Source organism: Suricata suricatta, chromosome 5, assembly GCF_006229205.1.
Source record: "Suricata suricatta isolate VVHF042 chromosome 5, meerkat_22Aug2017_6uvM2_HiC, whole genome shotgun sequence".
Classification (NCBI taxonomy): domain Eukaryota; kingdom Metazoa; phylum Chordata; class Mammalia; order Carnivora; family Herpestidae; genus Suricata; species Suricata suricatta.
In genome coordinates this window covers 80,613,425-80,632,047 of record NC_043704.1, presented here as the reverse complement: position 1 = coordinate 80,632,047, position 18,623 = coordinate 80,613,425, and the positions used below count along the sequence as shown (strand labels likewise).

The 18,623-nt window shown below is 45.2% G+C and overlaps 1 protein-coding gene across 3 annotated transcripts in view; it reads right to left on the bottom strand.

The window, feature by feature from the left end:
* Positions 1-1,466: 1,466 nt before the first annotated feature.
* DGKG (diacylglycerol kinase gamma) overlaps positions 1,467-18,623 on the bottom strand; it is a 210,241-nt gene continuing 193,084 nt past the window's right edge. For all 3 annotated transcript variants that reach the window (XM_029939689.1, XM_029939690.1, XM_029939692.1), the window contains 2 exons: positions 12,441-14,746; positions 1,467-2,434 (listed from right to left, as the gene is read on the bottom strand). In XM_029939689.1, coding sequence (XP_029795549.1) covers positions 14,648-14,746 — 99 coding nt within the window. In that variant the 3' untranslated portion in view covers positions 1,467-2,434; positions 12,441-14,647. The remainder of the gene's footprint in view (positions 2,435-12,440; positions 14,747-18,623) is intronic.

Genomic DNA, 18,623 nt, shown 5'->3' with positions numbered 1-18,623 from the left:
TCCTTGATTTCTTGACTCCAGAAAAGCCATCCTCCTGGGGAAAATATTTTTCACGCATAGTTAGTGTTGCAGTGAGGAGGGTGAGAGTGTAGCGGAATGTGCCCAGTTGAGTGGCCATGAAGCTATTTCCAGGATTTCGTCCTGCCCCCAGTAGCAATTACGCTTCTGTCTCACAGTGCCCCACCTCAAACATCCCAACCATCATTTCAGAAACCTCCACAGACACTCTAAGGCACAAAATAGAACTCGGCAGATCCAGGTGGAGAGGGGAGGGGATGGGTAGGAGTGAGTAACATTTTGGTTAGGCTCCCTGACGCCAAAGTCTTTGCCCAGCCCAGAGGGTGACAGCAGGGACTTGGAGAAGACAGACTTCAGGGCATGAGTTCTGGGTCTTTGGGAACATTGTTGGCCAATTGTGGCAGGAAGAACTTGGAGAGGGGAGACAATGGCTCTTCAGATCCTAGGACTGGCGGGTCAGGCTGGACTGGGCAGGGCGGTGGGGACAGACAAGGCAGCAGCGGCCGGCAGGCAGCAGCTATGCACCCACATGCCTCCTCTGGAGGCTGCTGGTCCTTGTAGACCTTTCCGGAGAGGCTGCGGTGTTGAGTCCACACCTCCTTGCCTAGCCCCACCCAGGTGTGACTTTGAACCTTTGGCTAGGGACAACTCAGCCTGGGGACTAGCTGATGGACTTTTCTTGGGGGTCTACGTCCTGGGATGAGGGGCCAGCCACCTCTGACATGAAGCCCACAGCCTCGCTTCATCCCAGACTTGCTTCCTTTCCAGATTTCTTCTATCTTACGGCGCTCTTCCACAGCCTCCAGTTTAGGAGTTGTTCTAAAGCCCTGGCTGGTGTCTGTCCTGCCAAAGTGGTCCTGTTCTCCCAGCAGGGTGCGGTGCGGTGGGCACAAGGATGTATGTCCCAGCCCAGCTTATAAAAGATCAGATCTGAGGGTCCTACTCCCAGGCTCTGATTTAGGAGGTCCGACAGGGGCCCAGGAATCTGGAGCTCAAGTGTTTTTGATGTAAGCAGTCCATGCCCTGCCCCCTCCTTGGAAAAATACTAGTTTAAAGGAAAGAGCAAGAATATATCGGGATAGGAGAACAGAACTGGGTTAATTGTGTTACTTGTTGAGCAAATTAATTCCCATTTCTGAGCCTTTGTTTCCTCATGTATAAAATGCTGATCACTTCAGAGGGGAGTTTTCAGATATCAGTGAAATGATGTATATGAAATGTTTAGTAAAGGCTTACTTAATAGAATTTTTGGCTTCCTCTCCCCCTCCTCCAACACCAAGAGAGTGGCAACAGAGAGTTTCCATGCTTCCTACTCCTGGCAGTGTCCACCGTGAAAAGGCTTCCGAAGAGTCTAGAAGAGCATGCTTGTCTCCAGTGCTCTGTGGCTGATCAGACAACCCATATTTCTCAAGCAGTGGCTTGAAAAGAAACCGCCCGGAGGTCAGAGGTCAGCTACCCGCTGTCACTTTTATTTGTAGTAAACCACAGAGTCAGGACATAATGTAAACACAGTACATTACAGAACAACGTACAGCACTCAATGCAGGCAGACAGGCAGGCTCGAGCAGGCAGCCACCACTACGAACAGCGAATCTATGGGTGGAAGAGGCTGTGGAGGCCGAGGAGCAAAGAGCAAAGGATCTGGACCTGGCACTGTGTTACCTAGTTACTGCCTCAGTCTCGGCTGGTGGAGTCTGCACTGATGGGCCGCGGCTGAGATGCATTAGACGTTCAACCTATGCCCAGGGTCACCCCCACACACTGAGGCTGAGTTCTCTAAGAGGAAGTGGTGCTTTTCCACTGGTGGGAATGAGTTCTCTCCTAACATACTGGCGATGAGAAAGGGGAAGATAGGTTTGATACACAGAAGGGAAGATGTTTACACTTCAGGGATTGAGTATGTGTTTGTATATGTGTGTGTGCATGTATGTAAAGGTGAAAGACTTATCAAAGAGTTTCCTTGTAGGTTTTTTTTTTCATGTTGGTCCCCCAAGTCTGCTGATTTCTGAGCATGATCAATCCGTAAGAGGGAAGAGAAGATTCTTTGAGGGGCCAGGAGTAGCCCTTCAGGGTAGCAGGGCTGGGGGAAACCTTGGTGGGAAGCCCATAAGAACAAGGACCCTGCCCCCCTCCTTTGGCCGCAGCATTTACCCCAGGTAAAGGCAAGATCATTGAAGAAGGAAAGTCTATAGAGCCTCTTTGTTTGGTAGACAAAGAAAGAGAGGCCCCAGGAGGCTAAAGGACACATCCAAGGCCATGTGGCTGAGACAGGAGTGTAGCCTACTCCCCACGTTGCTCTTGTTTCCCAGGTAGGGTTTCATCCCTCATACTATCTTGGCACGTGAAATGGCTCCCTTCCACAGCAGCCTCTATGGAACAGTTGTCAGACTTTTCCAAGATAGGAGGGTCTTGTTATCTGTGGAGAAAGAAAAGCATCCATCAGAGCTCCTGCATTAGTGGTGGCTTCTTTGGGATCATGATTACTTGCTAACAGTATCACTTTCTCTGAGGTATCTACCAAGCATTGAGGATGTTGGAACACAGAGGCACAAAAGGTCGCTTCTTCCCATTCTGTGGAAGAGGGCAGCTGTGCTATAAGCTGGGTCAGCAACTTGCTGTAGGACCTTCTTCTCTTTAGTCAGATCTCCTGCCTCTTTCCATCTAGAGAAGAAAGGAAGGAAGAAAATGGTGCAGGTTTTGAAATCCACCTCCCCGTCAGGCGATCAACCCACTAGGCACACTGCCTCTATCAGCTGTGAGCAATCTTGGCAGGTTTACCCAGATTAAAAAGGGCAACATTTGGAGCATCAGGCCCTGTCCAAGCGTAGACTTGGCTTGCCTCCTACCCAGAGGCCTGGAACAACGGCTCTGGAGAGGAATTCTGCGTATGGTGGCATTGGAGCCAGAGCTGAATGACCACCATTTGTTACTCAACTATGATCGACAGAGCATTGACATTGTGCTATGCTGGCTACCAACTCTGTGTGCAAGTCTGAACTTGACGACATCGAAGGAAGGCTTTTCCAACAATAGGGGGCTGACTCCAGAACTCCCTGCTCCATGGACTTTTTGTGTTAATTGAGGAAGATGATCAGAAATCGCGACTCCAGCAGCTCTATGCTTGTGGGTTCTTGCTTATTCTCTTTTTGTTGATTTTACAGAAGCTAAATCTATTTAACTGCCATGGTCTCTGGTCTCTTCTTTGTCCCTGGTTCTATTGTTTTCATACTGAAGCTCATATCCTCTGCTCTGGGATGTTTGGCTATGCTGTTTTGCATTAAACTTCTCAGTGGTTCTATGCCCACAAAGGTGCTTTAAGCCCGAGACATGACCAAAAAGGAAAAGAGAAAAAGGAGAGTAGTATTGAACAGAGGGGTTTCAGGTAGGCATTGAAGATAATTTCTTGATGTGGAGAAGCTGCAAGACACTTGAATACATCCTGAAACTGGCTCAGGATGATGTTCTCTGATCTTTCCTGGGCCTTTTCAGCACAGACTTGCCTGGAGATAACAGAGTGGGCAAATGTCCCCTTAAGATCGCTCTGATCCTCTGATTTTATGTATGAAAGCTCTAAAAATAGAATCATGGGAGAAAAGGGAAGAGAAACATCATGAGAATAAAAGAAAGAAGAAAACTTGGCAGAAGTGGGCATTGGGGGTGGGTGCAGGTTGGGAAAACCAGAACGTACTGGGAAATGGTTGAGAAAAAGCAAGAGAGCCACATTGAAACATGTTAAGAAGTGAGGGTATGGTGCCTGGCAAATCAACATTGGTTAATAATACAGTATTTATTGATGAATAAATGAATAAATAAATACATGAACCACCCTCCCTGGCCTGATCCCACAGGTGAGAAAATGGAGACATAACGTGACCCTTGCTCAAGTCCCTCTTGCTCCTTGGGGTCAGGTAGGAAGCAGTGCTGGCCCAGGAGAGGAGCAGGAGAAGGCTGAGCGGAGTGAGCAGAGCACATCTCCCCTCCTGCCTGGGGGCAGGATGGGTCCTGGGGTCGGTCATGGCCTGTGATGCTCAGGAAGGAGAGTGAGAGAGCACAGGCTGAGCACCCTGTTGTGTCCGGCAGTGCCCTAAGCTGCCCGGGCTGGAGCGATGGCGGCAGCACAGTGGAGCCCATTACGGCCAAGGGCTCCCTGGTTCCTCCCTCTCCCTTCTTCCCTCAGCAGCAAAAGAACCAAATCCCTTCTCTTCTTAGGAGCCTTGTAAAACACCCACTGAATTTGGAGGTTGGGCTCATGGTCTTCCTTTCCTTTCTCTTCTCACTTCTCTTTGAATTTCCAGAATGCGGTTCCCAAAAGTTCCCTGAAGTTTCTTTCCTCCCTCAAGAAAATGGAGTCAGGGTGGAGGAGGACGGGAGTTTTCACCAAGTCCTCAGGAGGCAGGATCAATTTCCTGCCAATGAGAACACCTGAAAGATCTGCATAGATGTTTTATTTTTACCTTTGGGGGAAGACGGGAGTTTCCACCCATTCTGTCTCTCTCTGCTCTAGACCTGCTCACAAACATCTCAGAAGGGACACTTGAGCTTTAGTCCTTGGAGATGTCGAGGAGGCTTCGGCCCTTACTGCTCTCGTGGCTTCTCTGCAGTGATGGAGGCCGCACGGCCTCCTCATGGAAAAGGACTAAAACAAGGGGCTCAACACATGCAGGTGAGTTCTGTCTTTTAGATACTATTTCTCCCCCTCAGGAAAATGTGCCGATTTGAATCACTGGGCTATAGGAGGGAACACTGTTTCCTCCTCCCTGCTACAAAACAACTAATGAACAGTAGTACAAATAGCCCTCTCTGTTCTAGGGAGATAGAGAAAAAAAAATCACATTGCCTAGACAAGGCAAATGCGAGCATGCTCCGGGAAGGCCTGCCAAGAGCTCTTATATAAGCTCCAGGGAGCTCATGTGTTTTCTCGCCCGTCAGCGGATCCTGGGCTTCAGGGCCAGGGGTTAGGCTGGAGGAGGGAGCTCAGGAAAGACTGTGTTCTTCCAAAGAGGGGGCGCTCTGGGAAGAAAACATGTTCCTCCTCTCAGGAGGATGAAAACAGTTTTCATTGCTGACTTAGTCAACATAGACTTGCGCATAGACTTGTATCCCTTTGGTGGCAGTGGCAGGAAAGAAGAAGGTGGTGCTTGTTCTTATGAACCCCACGGTGTGGGGGAAGGGGTGTTGGGATGGGATGTTTCATAAGTAAAAAAAATGTAGATGTCACTGGGGCTATGGATAAGGAACCTTCTCCTCCTGATGTGTGGAAAGCCAGGTGGGTGCGCAGTTAGGTCCACCAGCCACAGACTGGGTATCAGGCCTTGGTTTCCAGCCACCATCTAGGCTGTTTTGAATCAGAAACCTATTTCGTTTACTGACTGAGGCAGGCTGAACATTCTGGAGCCGATTGTCACTCATTTTGCCTGTTTCCCTTTTGTTTGACAGATTCACAGAGCCGGTAGACTTTAGCAAGCAAACTACCCAACCACCTTGCCCACCATCTTGCCCAGAACATCTGCAGTTAGCCTGCCCTGACCCCAGCACAGAGCAAATGGAATGATATCTGCTTTTTTACTCTTTGCCTATTGAAAATGATATCTTACCCTGCAGAAGTGAGCCAACACTTCTCAACCAAGCTTCCCAGACGTTCTCTCGGGAGTTGACACACTTCCAGCTCAGTTATGACCCAGTGGAGGGGGAGGACCTGTCTGTACATCTCAGCAGCTTGCCCCGCCCCCACCCCAGCCCAGTCTAGCGCCATGTTTCTCACAGGGTGGGGGCAATAACTACAGCTGTCTTTCATACAATGAAAGGAATATGCAGACACAGTGTTTTACCTGTCCCAAATTATACCATGCCCAGTCTTTCTGTAACTATTAATGCTTTAAACAATTTTTATTTCAAAAATAAGAACACACATTGTTCAGGTAAATTTCTACCTTGCCCAAGTGCTTTGCATTTTCTCTCTGGCATCATTAGTGTTTATAACACTTCCCCACTTTGTGTCTTTTGAGGATTTAGTTAATGTGCTGTTTCCTCTTTCCAGATCAATCAGGACTGATTTGAACACAGCTAAGACCTTCCTTGGGTTCCACCCAAAACTTTCTCCTTGTGAGTGTGAGAGCAATGTTCTGATTAACTTCTTTTTTCAAATATTTATTTATTTTGAGAGAAAGAGAGAGAGAGAGAAAACATGAGTGGGAGAGAGGCAGACAGAGAATTCCAAGCAGGCTCCGTGCTGCCAGCACAGAGCTGGACATGGGGCTTGAACTCACAAACCGTGAGATCATGACCTGAGCCAAAACCAAGAATCAGATACTTAACCGATTGAGCCACCCAGGTAGCCCTGTACTAACTTCTATGTGCGACAACAGGATTCAGACAGTTGAGGAACAACTGAGCTTACCAGAGCACCCTGACTACTTCTGACAGAAGAGTGTTTGATATACATAGACTTTCACACATAAGAAAGGATCCCTGATAATGATATATGCATAAGTATTTTGGTGTGAGATGTCATAACATCTGTAATTTACTTTAAAATACTTTGGTAAAAAAAAAATGAAACAAATACGGCAAAATGGTAAGAACTGTTGAATCTTAAGTGGCAGGTATGTGTGTTCTCACTATATTCATGACTCCATTTTTCTCTGTGTTTGAAAATGTCCATAATAAAGAGAAATTACTCTAACTTAAGAAGTGTATTTAACCTGGGCAGGTGGTGGGAAGCTTTAAGAGGCTGACAGGGAGGAGGTGGGAGGTGGGGACTTCCTCTTCTTAGGTTCATTATCATTACCTCAATGCCTGGGGGTAGCAGAGAGTGAAGACAGCAAACCCCCAAACAGCAATTTAATGACATCTCTGTTCTTAACACCTTGCAAGACGTTGCTCTGAGTTAAAAGATCTAGTTAGTTCTCAATCCTTTTACCTCAAAGATGTTGGGAAGCAAGGAAATATTCATCAGGAAAATTTTTCTTTTCTTGAAAATCATGCCATTTTCTGGTAACCATTGGTACCAGTTTTCTTTAAAAAAAAAAGTAAGATAAAAAAGACAAAAAGTCACTCCATTAATTACTTTGAAAGTACTGACGTTTAATTCCCTTTTGGAATCTTTTTCTGGATTGCCATTTATATTGTGAGGTTTAGAAATGCACTTCCTTTTGTCTCGTCTAAGGTAAAAAGAAATGATCATTTTGTTATCCCTCACCTCGTAGTTCTTGCTAACGTTCCATTTTTAAAAACAATTTTTTTGGTTTTTTTGGAAAGGAAAAAGTTAAACATTTTTTTTCATCATTCTAGAAGCAGTCTTTTTACTCCAAATTATGATTCATCCAACTGATTTTTAAAAGGACACTTTGGATCTCTGTTCCACCTTTAGGTATCAGTTGCTAAATTCTGATGTTTGACTACCTGACCTCATTTCACTTGCTCCTGATCTTTAATATGGTCTCTGTGTATCTTTTAAGATGATCTATCATATTATGTGAACACTCTGATCTGGTGAGTTCTTCACCAGCTGTTCACTGTTGGCTGTCTGCTGTCTGAGTAAGGTCCTAGGACACAGCCCAGCTGGCGCGTTGGAGAGAGGGCCTAAGAAGAAGAGAGGATGAGGTGTCCACACACCTTCTGCAGCCCAGGTCGGCTCCTGCTCAGTGGGCCTCTGCAGCTGGCCAAGTGAGCGCTGCTTACCACTCCAGCTTCGTGGACTCAAATTTCCAGTTTGAGAAGGAAGTCCATTGAGTCGTGCACAAGGGATCGGTTTGGGGTGGTAAATCCCTGCCACTATGCATGAAGCTCAGAGGAATCAGCAGTGGTACTGAGGCACAAACATGGCTTTGAAGGCAGATAGTGACAGATCTGAATCCTGGATCTGCTGCTAGGAGATCTGCTGTTTCTCAGTTTCCTCGTTTTTCAAGCAGGGAACTGTATACTACACACTTCATCAGAGTTCCTGTGAAGTTTAACAGTGGTCATAAAATAGGCTTTGGACTACACAATAAATGATACTTATTTAATAAGAGTTTCATTAATGCCTGGGCATGTCCCACATATTACCATTAACTCAGCTTTAAGCTGCCTTTTTTTTTTTTAAAGGATTTGTCAGTCCTTTCTTTCATTTTTGAACTATAGGGCTTAGCTTCCTTGCCCAAATATCTGCTAAAAAATCCAGTTCTCTATGTCTTTTCATCTCCTGAATCTGTGCCTTATTATGCTGATCTCTTACTGTGTTGTAACTCCACTTCTGTGCTGCCTTTTTATTCTTTGTCCATTCTGACCTGACGGCTAAGAAGTAGATTGCAAATATTTCTGTCTTTCTGTCCAAGTTGAATTTCATATTTTCTGAATCATGAAACTGCCCTCCATGTGACCTAGAAAGCCCTTTGATGATCCATATTTAGCTGTGTCCATCATTCAACAGATGTCTGGGTAGTTAGAGGCCCCCATGGGCTCCCTCTACATCCTGTGGTTTCAAGTTCCTGAGTTGTTAGTTAAAAAGCTTTCATCGCCTCTACCCCCCCTCCCCCTTCCCCTACCCATTCCAGGATACAGGGACAGATACCCACTTTAGCTATTCATTCATTTAACAAATATTTATTCATTACCAACTACATGATTGATACTTTGCTTCTAAGTTGCATTTTCCCAATTTGACCAATTTACAGTTGTCCTCATGTTTTCTGTTTATTTCTCTGGAATCTACACTGAGCATCCAGTCATATTGTCTCTCTTAGCTACAGTGTTTCCTGACCCTTGGGAGACTTGAAGGCTTAACTGCAAACTCTGGTGTCTTGCTACAATGCACCTGCTATCGCATCCACAGATTTCAGGATAACGTAGGCTCATCGTTGGCTCCATCAAAGGCAGTTTAGCTAGCAGATGAGCTGGAGGGCTCGGTTTGCCATTCTGCACCACAGACATGAAGAATAAAGTGATAGCCAGGGTAGGTACCCAGCAAGTTAAGCAGCTAATTTCCAAAATTTCCTACAGAGATTCCCTTGAGGAAAGATGCCTGTCTGCTTTTTGAGCTCTCTGGATCTTCCCATTAGATAGCTTCTCTTGGCATCTGAAAGGCAGCCTGCCATTCTGTTCTCCTGTGGAATACAGATGGCCCAGCCCACGCCTGTCACTAATGAGGATCACATGCAGAGCTTTCTTGCTGGAGGCTCCCTTCAACAACCCCAGCACTCCTGCCCCATGCAGGCCAGTCACCGTTGACCATGGCATTTATGTCTGAAAAGGCAGCTTGCTGCTCTCCCACTCACAGCCTTGGGTAGAAAATCTATTAAGTAGCGCTGGGAAATGAATCCCATTCACCTAAATTCTGAAATACTGTAGATTAAGTTTTGGTTGTCGATTTGATCACAAAGTTGAGGTTTGGGGTTCTAGCCATACACAGAGGCTGTTGAGCTTGAATGTGAACAAGCACTGAGAGTTCTTCAGTAGGAACATGATTAGATGCTATACAGAGATGGATCGGATAGATCAGTTGCCAATGCTATGTAATCTTACCCAGAATGATAGTGGGATTGGAAACAGGTAAGAATGTTAAAAGTACTAAAGAATAGCAGAAAAAGCATACATTTTGGTGAGATAGATCCAAGTCAAGTCTTAGCTGTTACCAGTTAGTATCTGTTTGACCTTGGACAAGGTGATTTACCTTTCTGTGCACTAATTCCTTTATCTGTGAAATAAGTACAATGCCCATATCAGAGGCTGTTCTGAGGACTGAATGGGACAGCACATGGAGGTCTTGACATGATGCCTCATATCCAGTAAGCAATAAATAGGAATTCCCTTTCCTGTCTCCATTTCCTGTTTTCTCTCTATAGTAGAAAGTTGGAGGATATCCTCCAGCATGACAGGACATCAAGGTGAACTACAAACAACGGCTCCATGTGAAATTATGCTCTGTTGTTTTATCCAAAACTTGATTGCTATTTGGGATGTGGGATAGTTTTTTTCCCTTGTTATTGCAAGTCAGATGCAGGTCTGAAATTTGTGACTAGAAGAGGTCCTCACTGCTAAAATGGACCCCAACAGAAAAGCAAAATCTCTTTTGATCTGAATTCTGAATCCCATTCCCTTAACACTCCAAGTTACTGAGAAGAGATAACCACCACCAGCTATCCTCAAGGATGTCAATGATTCTGGTCAATTTTGCCATGTAGTAAGTGTGGTCTAACTGAAATCCCTCTAGGAGTCATTTTAATTCTTTCAGAGAAGAAGGGACACCAAGATATGCTGTTGAAAAGGAATTAATAGATATTGATTTAACATTGATGCTTACAAAAACAGTTCCACTAGCTTTTGGGACAAGGTAGATCAATCACTACTAGTTCCCCACCCAACCAGGTCAAGGCCTATCCCTTAAGAGCAGCTAACTGTTCATCCCCCCAGAAAAAAGCCCTTTCCATGTTAGGCCAGTTCCAACAGCAGTCACTCAGTTGAAACAAAATCAACCTCTCTTATAACTGCATTATTTAGACATGATTCTGTTCTCTGGAGCTACAAAACTGAAGTCTGACCCCTGGAAACTATCACGTTTCCCCTAATCCCTTGCCCACCCATGGGACAAAGAGTCCCAGATCCTTGATTCTTGCTTGAAGACATGTAGAGGGGAACAGTCACACAGCAGAGACTAAAGAGTGTCTTAAGAATGGAGACTCCTTCTCCTAGAGAAGTACTTTTTGGAATATGATTGCTGAAGATGGTGACTTGCATGTTCCTATTCCCACTGAGGACAGAAAAAAGAAATGGTGGGCATAAGGCAGTGTTTCTAATCTATTGATGTTGGCAGACAAAGGACTCTATGGTTCTTCATGGAGATTTCTTAGAGTTAGGCCTCTCTATATCTCTCCTAGATAGGGAGCTAGTACTTGATCACAGAACTCTGTTTTCATGGAGCATTTTATGGCTACTTGCATTTTGTGAAACACATCTTAGGAAATTATGGTCTCAGATATGCTGTGGGGACTTAGACATTTGAAATAGTTTCCTGATTAGTAGTTATTGTTAGGTCCTGGAACTGGTGGCCAGGGAACACTATGAAGTTTCCTTCCTTGGAGGGTTGGTAGACTCTTCCTCCCTTCCTTCTTCCCCTCTCCCCTCCTCTCTCCTTTTGATATTAGCATTAGGCACCCACTTGCCTGGGAGTGTGGAGATGTATGCCTGGGACATAGGGAATCTGGAAGTCTAGATCCTTCCCATCCCCGTGATTCTATTTTTATGTATCCAATTGTGGTGTGTTCCACGGAAGGTACAGCCTTGCTGGGACAGGAGGTAACTGAGGGTTTTGGCCAAGAGGAGAGGGGGCTAGAGATGGGAAAAGTTGATGCAATTATTTTTGTCAGAAATTGGAACCAAAGCAGCAGGAGAGAGTAAGTTTTAAGACTCTCTGGCAAAGTAACTTCCTAATCTGTCACTGAGTATGTGTAAAAAAGTGATTAGTGGGTCTCTATATTTATCATGATTACTCACAAATATGTAATTTGCATAATATATACAGCACATTAAGTACTATGTCACCTTATATAATGTGCATATGTATAATGTATATGCATGTTATGTAACGCCAGTCTGGAGGCTCTTCCAGATTCTGCCAAGTATTTCCTAATTTATTTGGCAATTTTAACATATCTTTTCCATCTGTGGAAAGAACTATCTTGAGAGGAGCTGGTCTCTGACCTGAAATATAATCACTCTACTAAGTCTATCTCCATTCTCAACTCACTGGAGGAAATCCACAAAGACCAAGCCATAATGAGATGCAACTCTTAGCTCAACAGTCCAGGGACAAAACAATGTATTAAAGATTTTCTGTTTCATTATTTTTATTGCTGGTGGGGTAGAAATGTGGGGGCAGGTGAGAACATGTCTGTGGCATGGTCACGGTCAGAATAAGATGAAGACTAAGGGACTGGATTTTGCCCTGATTGCCTAACTGTGTGACTTTGAGAAGTCACTGAACCACCATTAAACTCATTTTCCTCATTATTAAGATTGGGATGGCAATACCTTCTCTGTCAGCCCCTGAGGTCGCTGGGAGCACTACTAAGATGAGGTACTCTACAGGAAAAAACCATGGTCACAGTAGTTAAGGAATGAGTTGTGACAGCACATTAAACAACAACACTAGATTTACCAAATTAGAAGTACAATTCCACTGTATTATACTCTGTGGTTCTAAGGAAGCCTTGGGACATATCTCTCAAGAAACACTGCAAGTCTTATGCACTAGACTAGAGCAGGCCAGGGCCACTCTGTCTTGTGAATCACTGAGACACAGTTTCACCTGTTGATAGTGCCATGTTTCGACAGCCTCAATCATGGGGGATCAGGGATGAAACATATGCAAACATCTGTAAAATGTATCAGAATAGTGACCCCAAACCTGACTTTGTTTCAAAATCAAGTGGCTTCCAAGATAGTACCTGTTGTTATTCCGGAGCTTGTTGGTCCGTCCCATCACCAAGGATCCCATCATTCAAGACATTCTTCAGATGGCCTGGTTTTCCCCTCACCCACTGTTTTTGCACTGTTAGGTCCAGCAGGATGGTCCTAGATGACTGCTTCCTTCATAGTAGGATCAGTGTGTACACCACAATCTTAATTTCCCTTCCTTGTGCAAATCTCCTGACCCAGTGCAAGATTAGAGAGAGCTTGGTGGAGCAATGTCTAGTGGGCCCATGTTTCCTCTTAAGAAATCTCAGAGAGGATGGAGGTCCAGTGGAGTGAAGGTGCCAAGGCAAATGTTTCTGTCTAGTAATGAAGCTCTATACAGACTTGCCCTCGGGAAAGGAGGGTGATGCTGGCACCAGCTGCAGGAAGCCCACTGGGCTCTGCCAACACCCCTCTGGGTACTGGCTGGGAGCACCTTGCAGAAGGTGCCTCAGTCCATCTTGTGAGTCTCCACTGAGGTCATCTCTGCAGCCAGAGGTGTTTCCAGACTAAGAGGCCATGATGACCGTGATGAGTTGACATGTGGAGAATTTAATTTGATGATCTGTCTAGTGCCTTCAACCCAGACCAACTTCTTACCAGTTCAGGCCAGAGAGAATCTCTGGGAAGCATCACAGGGCCCCTGTTTTCTTGTGTGAGCTACGCATTCATTCTTCCCTGGCAACCTGGATTCAAATGGAATCATTTCTCAGTGACCGGAAATGACCCTATTTTAAGACATGTGGGTTCTTTTCTCTAATAAATATCCTCTTAGGGGCACTTATTCTTGAACCACATTAGCTAAGACACCATGGACAAGTCTCTTAACTTTTTGGAGACTCGATATATTTATCTGACAAATGGGAGAGTAAATTCTGTCCAGCATATCTTTCATGGTTGTTTTGAGAATCCAGAATAGGAATTCTCAGTCTCTTTACAATAAGAAGCTACTTTCATTTCCCTTAAATCTCATGATCACTATGGGGAAATGTGTCTTGACCATGAAATGGTGGAATGGGGGAGTGAAAACTTTTTTCCTTCCCACTTTTCTGTTCCTATTCTACATATTTTTTTCAATCAGAAGTCCATCAGTAAATAAATATTTATATATATGTATATAAATATATATGCTACATATATGTACACACACATTAGACCATCAGAAGGGCCTTCAGGTCACACTCTGGGAGCGGGAGGTGCAAAGAGGCAGGTGGGAGCCACCTGACAGTGTGTCTCCTGGTCTTCTCAGCAAAGAGCCCTTCCTTCTCATCTTCTCTGCCTTCAGGAATAGTCTGACACCAGGGCTTGGAACTCAAACAGGAAACACGCTTTGGCTTGAAAAAGAAAAAAGCTGGGGGTGGTTTTTTTCTTCCCTTTTTACACAATATTATGACACCAATTTGAAAAATAAATCCCAGTTTCTCTGCTTTCCCTCCCAGGTGTTCATAGAACTAAGAAAATAAATACCAAATCTAAGGTGTGCTGTGCAGGCAGCTCTGGGGGCTCTTGGAGCCGTCTCCAAACAAACACGCAGCCACCAGGAGAAGACTCTGGGAAAATAACAAGTGCCCACTGGCAGAGTGGAGAACCAAGAATGGAAACACAGCTTTCCACAGGCTTTCTGCCTCCTCAGCAAGTTCAGGCAGAAGTTGCTGCTTGAAGGACAACTAAGAAACCAACGTGCCCTTGCTGAGCCCTGCCAAGGGTTATGCTTTGAGAGTTGGAGGCTGTGTGTCTCTGTACAGAGGGACCTTTGTGTAAGTTCTCTGGAATGGGAGCTCTTTCCCTTGGCCACATCCAATCTCACCACAGGCAGGAAACCTGCAGCCTGCTTCTTGTGAGTTTCCATGAGGGACCTTGCAGGACTGGTGGGAAGAAGGGGGATTTTTCTCCTTCAGAGAGTCCCACTCAAGGCCTTCTAGGAATACGGAGGTTGCTGCAAAAGCCAGGTAGTACCAGGTAGGCCCTGGGTCCATTCAAAATTTTCTGGGGGAACTGGCTCTGTTGGAGCGTGTCCATTGTTGAAGTAGAGAGAATGTATGGAGAGATGAAGATTTCTTCCTGAAGGGTGGCTTTGCTTCCACTGGTTAGAGTTGAGTGTGCGTGTGTGTGCGCGCGCGTGTGTGTTTGTGTGTGTGTGTATGTGTGTGTTACAGTTTCTTATTTTCTCTCTTGGTTTAACTGGCATCTGGCACGTTGTTTAGTCTTTCGAACGGCTCTTCCTCCTCAGTGAAAAGAAGCTGCTCTTCTGGGGAGGCCCCATCATCATAGGTGCTTGATTCTTGTGAGTAATTTTAATCTAAAAGCAAAGAGGCATAAATGAATTAGTGGCATGCGAATCCCAGTAGCCTCTGGGAGAGTGAGTCGCAGAGGGAGGAAGGAAGGCCAGCTTCGGGCTGGAAGGATCCCCATGCAGAAGGACGACCGTCCTTGAACAGCTTTAAAATTGGCAACGGGACCCTCACTGGGCCTGGAGTTTGGCACTGCTGGAAGTGAGGGGCGGAAACACTGGGGCGAGACAGGTGTGAGCTTCCCACGTGGTGATCAGCTTGCACCTGTCTTGTGTCCTTGCTATTCATAGACTCTCAAAATGTCACAGCCGGAGGAGATCTCGTGGACCATCTCATTCAACCCCTCTGCAGGACAGACAAAGGAATGGAGGCCTGAGGCTCCGTTGAGCCTTGGATTAGCCTGAGGTCACGCAGAGAGGGCAGGGCAGCGAGAGCCCAGTGCTTCAGACTCCTAGCTTCCTCCGCTCCTGACCATTACAGTCCAGGCACTGCAGAGACGTCAACCAGTAACTCGGAGTCAGCCTAGAGGCTGCATTTTGACATCTGACCCAAGCAACATCATGTGGAAAGTTTCAAGTGAGTCCCTTAGGTGTTTCCTCTTTTCTTAGCTTTCCAGGAAAAAAACAACTTTCATTTTAAAAAGCTTTTCTTTGTTTTGTTTTTAAAATTTTAGGTTTCTTTTTTTTTTTTTTCCCTCCTGCAAACTTTAAATCAGTGGGAAGTGAAAGACAGACCCTGGTGAATTCTCATTTTTGCCTTTCTTCCCAACCATATCCTCAGGGCATGGCTTCAGAACGTTAAATCCCTATTTGAATGTGGCCTGATGACACTGCACATTACTAATCTGCATTATCAGTCCCTCAGCATTTATCAAGTGTGACACATGTCTAGGGTAGGAAGATGATGTGGGAACAAGAGGCACTTAGGATTCAAGGATCTGGGTTTGGGTCCCGGATCTCCTGCTTCTTTCTTTGCTGTGAGATTCTGGACAAATCATTTAACCTTCAAAGCTGTGCTTCAAAGCTATGAGGGTAATAACATTTGTCCTATTTTCCTCTCAAAGTTGCTGTGAAGATCAAATGGGGGACTGTCAATGAAATTCCACTGTAGGCTGTAAAGTGGAATGTAATGCGTAAGTAATTTTATCTTACACTGGAGGTGAAGGAGAAAGATGTATGTCAAAAGAAGCAGTTTAGGAGCTCATTCTCATGGTTTCTACATTATTGGAACTGACGGTGTGATCACAGAGAATTCTTGCAGAGAGAGACCCATCAACAAGTTTAAATTAATGTAGGATAGACCCAGTGATCTCAAAAAGAAGTTAGTAAGGAATGAGAAGAGTCTGAAGGAAGGAACCGAGGAGGAATTTTAAGGTTTGAAAGGAAGGGAAGGAAAATGTGCTGGTACGAAGAGGAAGGGAAGGCACTGGATGAATGTCTGACCTGGTTGAGTGTGAGGTAAAGGATGAGAAAGGAGGTCAGGGACACAGGTGGGGCAGTTAGTCTAGGGCTTAAAGGGGAGGGGGCAGAGGCTGGGTGTAACGTGAGGTAATGGGGAACCATGATAACTTTTAATCTGGAGAACAACATGAAGAATAAGAGAGTTCCAGGGAAATTATTCCACAGCTGCTGTCAGGGCAAGTTGGAGTGGGGGAGACTCTGGCTAAAAGGGTACGACTGCAAGCCAGGTTTAAATTTTTAAGTCCCCAGGGTATGGAAAGACAAGGATGAAACCAAAAGACATTGTGGATAATTAGCATAACCTGGGTGACAGAAGCTGAAAACAACTCTTAGGCTGGTTTTCACCATCCAGGAGCTCCAAGAGGGGAGGATATCTCTGTTTCGTGGCAGTTCCCAGAGGAGCAGATCAAGAATAATACACCAGGTGTCATTTTGTGTTATGGACTTTGTTATGGGTATCACATTTATCTCAGAATTCATGGAAGTGAGGCACAGATGAAGGACTCTCACAGAACTTGTCAGTGGCGTGTAATTTAGCACTAGCTGATCATGGTGACTTGTGTCACATGCCCTTGTGTCGAAGGAAGCCTTTTCTCATTCTTGAGCCCTGGAGCCCTCTATGGGGAAGAACTCTATCACCATGGTACTCCCTGAACCAGGGCACTGCCCTGGGAAGCATAGCAAATGCCATAGAAGCAGTGACGGATGAGCACCAGGAGAGAATGTTCTGGCAGTGGAGATGGCTATGTTGGGTGCAGACAGTGACAGCTGATGCACTGCCTACATTTCCCGCTGATAGAGCCCATTTTTTTAGATAATGGAAGACCCTTACTTCTCCTTTTTCTTTCTCAGCTGAGCAATTTATTTGCTTGTTAGCACCTCCAGGGCAAAGAGGAGGAAGTGAAACTCAGATCCCTCCCATCTGGGTTTTCAGCAGTTTTGACAAAGGTCTTGATGGGGTAGATCATCAACATGGAGATCCTGGCTAACATGAGATTTTGTTGTGGCTTGCGGATTCTAGTGCTCTAGGTAACTGAGAATTCACTGGATGTACATGCAGCGAAGGCAAGAAGTAGGAGATCGTATTCTCATTTTGAGTCAGAGATGTCCGTGTTTTACCTCCTTCTCCCCCATTTAGGAGAAACTAGTGAGCTAACTTGCTCAGAGCCCATTGTTGGTAGTTGGATATGGCAAAGTCTGCCTTTTCAACCCATGACAGAAAGACAGCATCCCATATCCATGTAGCTAGAACCCAATTTTCTCTGCTAATTGGGCCGTTCAGGCAAATTAACTGAAGTCTTCATGATTTTCTTAAAGAACTTTCATGAGATTTACAACATCTGACAAGCACAAAGAACAGCAACCCCATTTTCTTAGTTCTCTGCTCTATTAGGGAGAGAACTGATACAGTAGGCACTTGTGTGAGAGCTCAAAATTCACAAAACCACTGCAGTATGTAATTTCCCCTTTAAAATGGCGTAAATTTAAAAATTTTACTAGTACCAGGTGTTAACTTTGTTCTGAGGGCAATTTCCCACAAACCAACACATTTTTATTACTTTAAGAGATGCAACAGACTGAGTGAGGGACTCCTTCCTCAAGGTTGCCACCTCAGGGCGGATGATTCAGATGGTGTCCTGCAAAATGGCCAATAACTGTAAGTATGGACTCATCCCCAATCATCTGGGAAACACTCCTGCTAAAGAGAGTCTAGGGAGAAACATAACTGAGGACCATGGGGGAGGGGAAGGGGGAAAAATAGTTGGGGAGAGGGAGGGAGGTAAACCATGAGAGACTCTTGAATACTGAGAACAAACTGAGGGCTGATGGGGGAGGGGCGAAGGGAAGGGGGGTGATGGGCATGGAGGAGGGCACTTGTCAGAATGAGCACTGGGTGTTATATGGAAGCCAACTTCACAATAAACTATAAAAGAAAAAAAATAAAGAGAGCCTAGGGGAGATGGGTGGGGGCTTGCACAATCTTTTAGTTCTTAGCTGTTAATGGTTCTCCGTTCTTAGGATGCCTGGCTTCACTAGAATGTGAAGCCATCAGAGGCTTCCAGATGTAGCTGGACAAAACTAGGTTTTGCTAGTGGTAGAGGAGAAATCTGGGATTTATTAGTAAGTTAGGAAATTCAACTAGATTATTGGTTCTCTGAGTGGGGTCTCTACACCAGCAGCATCAGCATGTCCTGGGAACTTGCCAGGAATACAAATTCTCAGGTATCCAGACTCATTGTTATCAGAAACCCAGCAATCTGTATCTTAAATACCTTCTAGGTTATTTGGGTGCACATTCAAGTTTGGGAATCACTGGACTAGATAACTAGAATCCCTTCCCACTGAGATCCAAACTGTGGGGGAATATTCTTAACTTTGAGGCTCAAATAATGCTGTCTAACCAATGGTAAAGAATGAGAGGTCA